This window comes from Notolepis coatsorum (genome assembly GCF_963971535.1).
Source record: "Notolepis coatsorum genome assembly, chromosome: 15".
NCBI classification, from domain to species: domain Eukaryota; kingdom Metazoa; phylum Chordata; class Actinopteri; order Aulopiformes; family Paralepididae; genus Notolepis; species Notolepis coatsorum.
This window is the reverse complement of record NC_140179.1, coordinates 48,422,471-48,433,991: the sequence shown is the minus strand read 5'-3', so window position 1 is coordinate 48,433,991 and position 11,521 is coordinate 48,422,471. Positions and strand designations below refer to the sequence as shown.

General features: G+C 43.7%; 1 protein-coding gene across 1 annotated transcript in view; it reads left to right on the top strand.

Moving 5' to 3' along the window:
- ptprz1b (protein tyrosine phosphatase receptor type Z1b) overlaps positions 1 to 11,521 on the top strand; it is a gene marked incomplete at both ends in the record, with an annotated part of 89,091 nt that overhangs the window by 51,908 nt on the left and 25,662 nt on the right. Inside the window, 4 exon segments of the mRNA XM_084330992.1 lie at positions 2,529 to 2,843; positions 6,034 to 6,193; positions 6,538 to 6,759; positions 10,630 to 11,463. Coding sequence (XP_084187118.1) covers positions 2,529 to 2,843; positions 6,034 to 6,193; positions 6,538 to 6,759; positions 10,630 to 11,463 — 1,531 coding nt within the window.

The window sequence follows — 11,521 nt, the reverse complement described above, 5'->3', positions numbered from 1 at the left end:
GGGTATCATCTCTTTTGAAAGATAACATTCTGAAGTCTCTTCCACAATAAATGAAAAACACTTTGAGTGCTAATGTAATAGAGAAACAAAGGTTTGAACACACTGAAATTAAATATTTGCTCCTTACTTTTGTGTTGACTTGTTGCCAGATGCCTGTTTTGGGGTTCCAGGCGCTGAGAGGTAGGAGCTGGAAAACATAACGGTTACCATAGCCTGAAGTCTTATGAATGAATGAATTATGATTTTTTTTTATTTCGAATGTTTACAAATACAAATAAATAAACAAACAAAAAAAATGTCGAACATTTTTACAAATAAACAAACGAAAATAATAGGTTTGAAGCCGAAGGCTTATAGAGCAACCTACCCCTAATTCAAAAAACAAACAAAAACCGTTCCTGAAAAGAACATACGCCAACATAGGAAAATCAAAAATTCATCTGCAATACCAGAGTTTCATGGTAGAGAAAAACAGATTGTAGGTTTAAATTTTACTATAAGGTTCTCATGAAAAATTTGTGTTTTACAAAGGTTTTTGTAATGTGTGTACCGCAATAATTCAGCGTGATTATCCAAAATGCCCGTCCGCTTCCATTCATTCAGACGCGCGAGTCAAAACAAAGAATTTGTTGGTCTTCTTCTGCCCCCTTCTCGTTGCAATCAGCGCTCATCTGGGATCGCTTTTTAGAGCAGACGCTCCTTGGCTACAACGGTGGTCAATCCTTTTCGCCATCAGCGGTGACTGGTCAGTTCAGGACCATTTACAACCGGACATGTTCATTGATTCACCGTTTCACTCGTCGGAACGGCTTGTCAAATGACCCTCGCCGGATATTTTGTCTTGTAACTCAGATCCGAATCACGCAATAGGTCGAGTGTGGTGACGATCGAAAGGCGGCAAATTCAACTTTCCAACAATGTATTGAATGATCGGGAGAAACACAGCCTGAAGCCGACAGACGAGAGCAAAGTGCCACGACGACATGCGCGTGTCCCGCGAGGCCGTCGAATGTTAAGAGTTTATTACTCAACGGAGAACGAAATGGAGAAGGGGGGGGGGTATCCGCTCCGCTCCTCATTACTCATTTATGCAGAATTGCCCACAAATTTCATATTCATCATTCTTATATATGAGTAATTCATTCGATAATAGACTTGAACGTGGGCCAATTTGAATTTGTAGGAGAGATGTGAGCGTTTTTTTAATGATTAGTTACCGACCGATAATAAGTATGCATGCTTAGACTTTTTCTACTCTATAAAGCTGATTTTGTTTCCGCATCACATAAATATTCGATTAGATTAGATTAGATTAGATTGGACTCTGTTGTCAGAGAACCACACAATCTCATGCGCAGCCTACATATGAGTCTACAGGCTGTGTACCAAGAAAGATAAGATAAGATAAGATATTCCTTTATTGATCCCCTTGGGGAAATTCAGGCATCATAGCAGCATGGGGGGAGGGGGGGGGGTACAGGTAGTAAAACAACAACACAGTGTACAGGTAGTAAAAACAACACAGGCAGTGTAAACAATTTGGTCAATATGGTCAATATAATTTACTATCTGACTAGCTGAAGAAATATTCACATTATTCACAGTGTCACATAAGGTGCAGTATGCATAAGGTAGTGTTATAATTTACTATCTACTGAGTATACATTATTCACAGTATCACGGTATCCACTGAAATATACATTATTCACAGTATCACAGTATCCACATAAGGTGCAGTAAGCCTAAGGTAGTGTAGGTTGTCCTCCTACACTACCTTAGAACACACATGGCAGTGGTTTAGCAGCGGAGGGCCAGGGTCCAGGACCAAATCACATACCACAGATGTGTGCAAGGTCTGCTGTCCTAGTGGTAAATGTCTAAAAGAAATTAAATGAATAAACAAACAAATGAATAAATGTACATTATGTAAGGGATAATGTATAGCTACGAGGTCATTGTCGCAAAATAATTGACCGACACAGAGTTTAGAACACCGAGGCGCCTCGCCGAGGTGTTCTAAACGCAGTGAAGGTCAATTATTTTGCGACAACGACGAGTATAGCTATACATTATCCCGCTTATTACATGGCTAACTTACTAACAATATACCTAATTCATTTTACACCATCGACAAGACGAGATTAAATGCAGACGCAGTTGTTCTGTTCTGTGGCTCCGCGCTGTCATCGCCGGCAGCTTGCACTGATGAGTGCAGCTGTGCATATGCTGAGCAGCTTTCATGACTGCGATCTAAATGCTTGATTGCTCCGGCTGCGAACAGCGGTCATTATTGCTCGGTTGCCCCTGACAGCGGTCAGTTATAGAAAAATAACTGACCGCTGCTATGGGCAACCGAGCGCTATTGACCAATCACAATCAAGCATTTTCGCGAATGTTAAAACGACATGTAATAACAAAAGATAATCAGAAGAGGATACCCGTAGATAACTTTCCTTTCATTATTCAAAGGTCCATATTACAGTTCCAGGATTCAAATTGAATATTTAACAAACTATTCTCCTGTCAAGGCTGCCGCTGAGACTGTGGTTCCGGACCCAAAACCAGCTGAGCAGAATAAGAAGAAGCCATCAGACACTAAGAACCGGCCCAGACCGGACCTGACTGGCGTCGTGGACCAGAACTGGATCGACGACAACCAGAAGATCCTGGCCCACAGGCCGTTCACCAGTGCCTCGGCGGGCGGCAACAGCGCCATCTGGGTCACCATGATAACGGAGCAGCCGGGCTTCCTGTTTCCTGTTTCCCGGACGGCTCCCCTGCCAACGGTCCGTCGGCGAATCACGGAAGAGGCCTCGTTGTCGATGTTACCCGTCGGTAACCAGGTGAATACACGCATCTTATTGTAGAAGGGTGGATTATCCCTGCTTTATGGGAGTGGTTGTACACGGCCACCTGGTAGCAGGATACAGTAGAGTTCAATCTATCTGCACCCCCGTCTTTGGGCCCGGAACGTCGTTCTGGAGGGCGGGCAGCAGGAGCGGATGGGGCCCAGGATTTACTAACCTGGGGGGTGGTACTCTGGTCTTCCTCGCCTTCCAGGGCGGTCAGCAGTAGCTCCCCACACACTCTCACTTCCCCCAGTACCTCCGTTAGCCCTCCCACACCCGGTGGCTGTTAGTTCTATAAAGATATTGGGCTTCCCTCAAAGCAGTACCCTTCCTTGACCACCTGTAGAGACCCTTAATAATATGCTGCGAATGGGGTGGAAGGGTTAAATAAATATACAACAGTCATATATATTTACCCGGTCAACAAGGTTAGCATATGGGCTCAGAAATAGACACTCACACCGTGCTCCCATTTACGTCTCCTTTATGTAAGCCTGGTCAATTAGCAAGTTACAATTTATACTTTATGTGGTTCATATGGCATGTATTCACATTAGGCACCGGGTGCTCTCACTTGCATTATAGGGGAACGCTATTCCCAACATAGGCACCTAGTGCTCAATACATTATTACAAAACCCCGCTTGGATTAGGGGAAGACCCAGGCACATGTTAAGGAGTTCAATGGGAATTCAAGAACGTCACACAGTTATCACAATACAAAAGAAATAATTTACATGTGGGCCCACGTTACCAAATAAAAACCTACACTAAAGCCGGCTTATAATGGTTGGGGTACCCCTAGACACTGGTCGTTAGCGTTCGCTCGAATGGATACTGTTTTGGGCACAAGAAGTACCGCTGTACTTAACCAAGATAGCGGATCCACTCTCACCACCCCTCGTCCGGGTGACAAGATGGCGTCGGCCGATCCCGCGAGCACAGCCAGCGGGCTGGGGTAGACAGCATGGGCAGTGGTGGAACTGGAGGAGCGTGCTGTGTTGTGGCGACCTCTGCTGGAGGAAGAGGTGTCCTCTGCTGCGTTGATGAGACGTCCACTGCGGGGCTGCTGACTGGGCTGGCGCGCTCTAAACTGTTTGGCTACCTTAAACACAGCTAAACTGTGGGTCTTAGTGAACCCTCCTGCTATCGTCTGTACTACTAACGCAACGTGGCTGTATGCACCACCGGTCTTCAGCGACGCTCGCCTGATGATATACTTGAGTCACTATAGCCGTTAGCAGCATGCTAATACACCGCTCACACTTCTGGGATAACACGTTATCTATGGACGTTGGTTCTTCTTTCTGTATCGCTTACTCACACACTTCACTATCGCTTGTACTTCTAGGATAACACGTGTTATAGCAAGTACTCTCTATCACCCGTTGCTCTTCAACGGGGCTCTTCAACGGGACTCTTCAAACGGGGCTCGTCCAGAGCACACGCCCGTTCACGACCGCTCACGTCCGAGTTCACTGTCAAAGAGGACTTCTTTCTGTTCCACCCTCCAGGTAATCATCTCTCACTCGCTGCTCCTCTCTCCTCCGCTCCACCTGCCACCACTGCCCCCTGCTGGCGACCGTAACTGGTCCCACTATAGGACAACTCAAGGCAGGGAGAAAGATGCTTCAATGTCATGTTAATCGCCATATCGAAGCCGGAGAAAGAAGAGCACCTCGCATCATTAGTCCGGGCGAGATATCAAAAAGGAACACTGTTTATCACACTTTATACACACAGGGGAAGTAACAAGTTAGTCAGCACTTCTGAATACTTAGCAGAATATTCAGGATGCTACATTATTTTCCAATGTTTTTTTAGTCACACATTTTGTAGTGGCCGCTTGTCACTCCCCAAATGTATTGACAAGCGTCATGATGCACCCACTTAATTAGTTCTCTACTCGGCAACAAAGGCTGTGGTGTTGTTGATGACGTTGAATGTCCAAGCGGCAGCTGATGTAGTTTGCAGGTTTATTGTCCAAAAGAAATGATGGGATGAACAGAACAGTTGTCAGTTGCTCAGTTCATTGAAACAGGTTAAATAATACAGTTCAACAGCCTTCGTTAGCAGGTAAGAATATGTGACTCCATGCAGCGTCTATACCAAAGGTAGCCGCATTTCTGGCAGACGTTTCTGGTCATGTGACATGTGCGCCCAATAGCGTCACGAGCTGTGTCTTTGCCCATTTCCACGTCAAACAGCCTGCAAACTACCTGGCGTTCTATCGCCATGCTCTAAGACAAACTCTAACCTTAACCAACTTCGTAAGAGTGCCTAAGCTTAACCGTCGAAAGAACTTGCCGTCACGCTCTAAGACAAACTCTAACCTTAACCAACTTCGAAGAGTGCCTAAGCTTAACCAGTGTAGAAACTGACGTCGGCCAATCAGAGAGCATCTGCCAGAAATGCGGCTACCTTTGGTAATAACGCCTCCATGCAGGTGCATGAATTCGTTCTGATCAGCAGAGCCTTTTATAACAAAGGTGGTGTGCCCCCTAGTGCTCAAACACAAATACAGCATTCAAAACATAAATACACTATTACCATATATACAAATATAAATTAAACAATACAAATCCACCAAGTCGGTTTTGGCTTCCTTATACACATTTGTTCTTCCAGGTCTTATATATATATTTTTTTAAATGTTCTCTTTAGATACAAAGCACCACCATGTAGACCAGACTGGCAATGTAACTCAGTCGACCTTAACCTAAAATAGAGATGAAAGAAATGATTTGTGCGATCATCAATTCAAAGCCATGATCTCTCTAAAGCATAGACGATTGCATTGTTTGTTTTTGTTGAAACTGTCTGTAACTAAACTAAAGGCCCAATCAGTGATACAAACATCAACATGGGTAGCCCCACCCTCCCAAAATAAGAAATATGAATGGAGACTTGTTTTTATTCTCTAATTGATTAACGAATTTTTGATACAAGGACTAACAATAGACAACCGGTAGATATGAGTTTTTAATTGTGATCTGCTGTATTTTGTGTCTATAGAAGGTTAGTTTATGTTGGTATTGTTGGAGTGCAAAACAGAATGTAAGAATGTCCCAAATAGCTTCTGGAGATCAAACTCTTCAACAATGTATTTGGATATACCCGTCATTGGTATGGTCAGGAAAATCCACTGATCTGGCCTTTAACCTGATGTTGGTTTCTCCGTCCAGGACAAGGACCAAGGGACGACAGACAGAGAGGCTGGCAGTATCCTGTCTCCCCCTCTGGCTGACCTGTTCACTCCTCCAATGGAAGAATCCCATGTCTCTGACATCTTCTACGAGGACATGGTTGGCAACACGCTATCTCAGACTACCGCTATTATACCAGGTTAGATTTCTACATTAAATGCATTTCAATTTTAGACCTTTAGGAACACGTCAACAGTCAATAGCCTGAGAATAAGAAACGTATTAGGTAGTCTACAATGTTGAAATGGAAATCCCAGGTTAGTTGTAATTTTGGAAAAGGCTCCATTATGGCAAAAATCTTAATCAAGATTATTATTGATTGATATTGAAATGACGATTATTAAACATGATTATTGATTTGAGAACAGCATTATGCGCTATGAAGGAAGGGTGCGGAGGGAGGGAGAAAGAGACAGAAAGGGTCTATTTGAAAAAAGGTCTATATAGAAACATTTATTTTTATAAATTCTTCTTTTTCCACAGATAATGCGGTGGACGAGGTCATATCTTTATCCAAGGACAGAGGAGCCACTGTCACTAGACCCACTCCCCTCCCCGAAGCCCCAGTCTACATCTCCTCCACCCCCGCTGTGCCCTGGATCAAGGCCAGGACCGCAACTCCCAGCAACACTCTCTCCAGTACAGACTACAAATCCTCCACCAGCTCCAAGCTCCTGATGCACACCACTGATCCTATGTTCACTGGTAGGAGCAGAATACACTAATAGTTAGAGTTATACTATTCTATATTATACTACACTATACTATACTATACTATACTATACTATACTATACTATACTATACTACACTATATACTATACTATATACTATACTATACTATATACTATACTACACTATATACTATACTATATACTATACTATACTATACTATATACTATATAATATACTATACTATATACTATACTATACTATAATGATACACACCACCCAGCCTATGTCCGTTCACTGGTAGGAGCAGAAACAGACTAATAGTTTGAGTTATACTATACTATACTATACTATACTATACTATACTACACTATACTATATACTATACTATACTATACTATACTATACTATACTATACTATACTATACTATACTATACTATACTATACTATAATGATACACACCACCCAGCCTATGTCCATTCACTGGTAGGAGCAGAAACAGACTAATAGTTTGAGTTATACTATACTATACTATACTATACTATACTATACTATACTATACTATACTATACTATAAGCGCCTTGGTTCTCCTGAAAGGCGCTATATAAATCCAAGATATTATTAATATTATTATTATTATTATTATTATTATTATTATTATTATTATTATTATTATTATTATTATTATTATTATATTATTATTATTATTATTATTATTATTATTATTATTATACTATAGTATACTACACTATAATATACTATACTACTAGGGGTAGGGGGGGAAATCGATACATAGTAGTATCGCGATACTTTGCGTGGCGATACTGTATCAATACAGGGGCGCCAAGTATCGATATTTAATTATTCATAAAAGAAATTTTATTTTTTTAATTTTTTTTTTATAAGGAAGTTGCATTGTTCATTTCAATACCTGTAATAGTACAGTAGTCCACACACACACACACATGTGCATTCAGTTCAGTTGGAATACGACTGTAATACAAACAGTTCAGTTTGTCAGGTACATGCAACACAGATTACAGTGTTTACATCTGTCTGCTTGAGAAAATACCATGTTCTGCAATAAAAACTATTGAAGTGAGATGAACAGACTGAACTTTATTTTATTAGATAAAACATGTTGACAAAGTTTTACTTTGCAGTTGAAAAAGATAATAAATAAAAAATATATATATATCACAAAACATTGCAATATATTTAGTATCGCGATACTATCGTATCATGACGCAAGTATCGCGATAGTATCGTATCGTGAGGTCTCTGGCGATTCCCACCCCTATATACTACTATACTATGATGTATGATACCTCACTACACTACACTACACTCAGGCGCGGAACTTTGTTCCTAGCGGTGGGGGGGACATATTAGGGGGCGTGGTCAGTGACGTCGCAGGGGGGGGGGGGGTAGGGGGGGGGCGCCCCCCCTTCCCAATTATTTTTTTTTAATACCAGGTGTGCAATACGCATTTTCTCAGGCGGTGGCGCCTCTTGTAAGAAGTGGTCATCGTGGAGCCAGGGCTTGTCCAGCTGCACGTCCGCTAATTTAATATAATGATACTAGTGAATTTTTTTTAACTCTGTCAAAATAAACGAGCTGCATAGGCATAATAAACTGTAAGCGACATATACATGTTTGCACTGTCTTTTTTCTATTATAAAGTGCCTCTCGAGACTCGGGTCCATAACACATAACAGATCAGTCATTTGATTGTAATGCAGGTGCTCGCATTATAAATCGAATGTATGCGAGACAAACAATGTAATCGTTTTGATGCATACATCTCTGCCCAGCCTACCCCACCTGTTGCTGTTGCGCCCCCGCACAGAGAGACCCATATCCCCGCACCAGAACGCTACGACGGGGACGTCTCTAAATGTCATGCCTTTATTTTTCAATATTCACTAGTATTCGGACAACAGCCGCACACTTAAAGTGATACATCTAAAATCGCTTACCTTACCTGTCGGGGGTCCAGGACTCCTGCGTTAGAATGGGCGACAGACAGCTCTCCACTTACCTCTGCAATTCGTTCCCTGCATACATCGCAAAAGGTATTCAACCACCCTCCCGGGGGCTCGGATAGTTCTTGTAACTGCCTCCGTGTTCAAGTTTAAGTTAAGTATGATATCATAGACTATGTCAAATGTCATGACTCATAGTAGAATCGGCTGGCTTGTTCGCCATCCGCCAGGGAAACCGCAGATATATGCCTTTACTGCGAATTGAGAGCGTCCAAAAAAATGATTCCAGGCCGCTATTTCTTTACCAACGGATTTCCAGTTCCGCGTTGACGCTTCCAAGCCGCGTCTATTCGAATCCCAACTGGTTCATGCGTCGGCTACACGCTGCTTTAATAACACTGCATTATCGAGACAGCGCCCCTATGACTTTGAGTGGCAATGAATTCCAAGAGTAGGGTAAATCTGCAGTGCCGGCACTGTGTAGTAGCGAGTCACATTTAGAGCGGTTTGAAACATGGGGGGGACAAATACTGCATTCTGAAATCATGCGGGGGACATTTTCCGGGGACCCCCCCGCAAGTTACGCCCCTGACTACACTACACTACACAACACTACACTACACTACACTACACTACACTACACTACACTACACTACCCAACACAACACAACACACCCTACACAGATGTATCTTAGCTTGAGAAGTATTTATACACATGAAAGTACAGATGCTATTATTAATTATAATTTAATGCCAGGTCCAATGAACTCAACTTAGGTTTCAGTGGTGAATATTTCAACAGATGGTATTTAATATTTCAGTCTTACAGTTTCCTTCTGCTGAAGCTGCTGCCTCTCATACATCCTCTGCTCTGTTCAGTGTGCTGTGATCACCATGCAGGGTGGGAACACCTAGTTGCACTGGGAACGGCTGCGGGGGGTGGTAGTCTTGGGAACGATGTTGATAATGATGGTGATGATGATGATGATGATGATGATGATGATGGTGGTGGTGGGGGTAGTGTTGATGGTGATGATGGTGATGGTGATGGTGGTGGTGGTGGTGGAGGTAGTGTTGGTGGTGATGATGATGGTGGAGGTAGTGTTGGTGGTGGTGATGATGACGATGACGATGATGATTATTATGATGAAGGTAGTTTTATTGAGAACTTCTCTTTCTCATATTTCTGATCACATCTCTTCCATTCTTCTTCCTGGGACGTCTGTCTGCTGTCTTCTGCTTGAAACACAGAATCCCACCGCCTGTACTTTGCTCTGTTCAGTTTCCACGCCTCAACGCCGCCCTCTTGTGGTTGTTTTGGTATATCTCTCCTCTCGGATAATGCTGCATTCTGTCACTCTTTTAATTTACCAATCAATCAGTCAGTTAATGGATCAATCGTATCAAACCTTATTCAGTGCTCATTTGTACAAATGCTTGTAGTACAATGTGCGTCGCAATAAATTAAATGATGGTGATGAATCCTCCATCCTTCCTCAGATTGATGCGTACGATGGAATTCATGCTGCATGGCATTTTCAGAGTCTGTCTTCCTCTGACAACATACCATCTGTATGCCTACCCTTGCTTTTCTCAGACCTTGCTTAGGTTCCAGCTATGGTAAACCATTTACATAGTATTTCCGTCGACTGTCGTACATCTCTATAGTATGTATGTAAAAAAAAATAAAAAAAATGTATCTTTTACAATGGATTCTCTTTTCTAGCGAGAGACACTTCACCCAGGTCTGAGGAGACACCTGTGGATTCAGATGATCCATCTTTCCGTCTCTCTGCTCCGGTCTCCTATAAGGAGACACCAGGCACTGTGGTCCTTCCCCTCTCTAACGTAGAAGGGCGAGTCTATGCTGAAGGAAGCGTGTTCGGTAACCTCCCACCATCGCTCACTCTTACTCAAGCCTCCATGTCTCCTTCCTCTGGCTCTGACCCCGGTCTGCTCCATTACTCCATCCCCCTCTCTGGCCACGGGGAGCGAAGCGCCGCCCACTCCGCTGACGAGGCGGGAAGTACGCGTGGCCACTCTGAAGGGCACTTCCCCACGTCGGATCTGTATTGGTCACCTTCCCAGAGCGATCCGAGTACCCGGAACCCCTTGCTTCTTCCCGGTAACGAAGAGGAAGCCATCGCCGACGGGCGGACGGGCGGTTCTGGTTCTGGTTCTGGTTCTGGTTTCCATGACAGCGGCATCAGCGGTCAAAAGTGGGAGGGAGCGGTTGTTGTCTTGACCGCCGTTAGCTCTGAACCAGACAAGACAGAGAGGAGAACGACTGAGACAAACAGCGAGATAGAGAGTGGGGCAGACAGTGAGATAGAGAGTGGGGCAGACAGCGAGATAGAGAGTGGGGCAGACAGTGAGATAGAGAGTGGGGCAGACAGCGAGATAGAGAGTGGGGCAGACAGTGAGATAGAGAGTGGGGCAGACAGTGAGATAGAGAGTGGGGCAGACAGCGAGATAGAGAGTGGGGCAGACAGCGAGATAGAGAGTGGGGCAGACAGTGAGATAGAGAGTGGGGCAGACAGTGAGATAGGGAGTGGGGCAGACAGCGAGATAGAGAGTGGGGCAGACAGTGAGATAGAGAGTGGGGCAGACAGTGAGATAGAGAGTGGGGCAGACAGCGAGATAGAGAGTGGGAGTGGTGAGAAGGAGAAAGAGTCTGACAGCTTGGATGACGTGGTCACTGTGACCACAGAGGCTAACCTGACTTCACTCATAACCATCGGTCCTGAAACAAGTACAGCGGAGGCGAGAGGGAGAGAGACAGAGACAGAGAGGGAGAGCGAGAGAGAGAC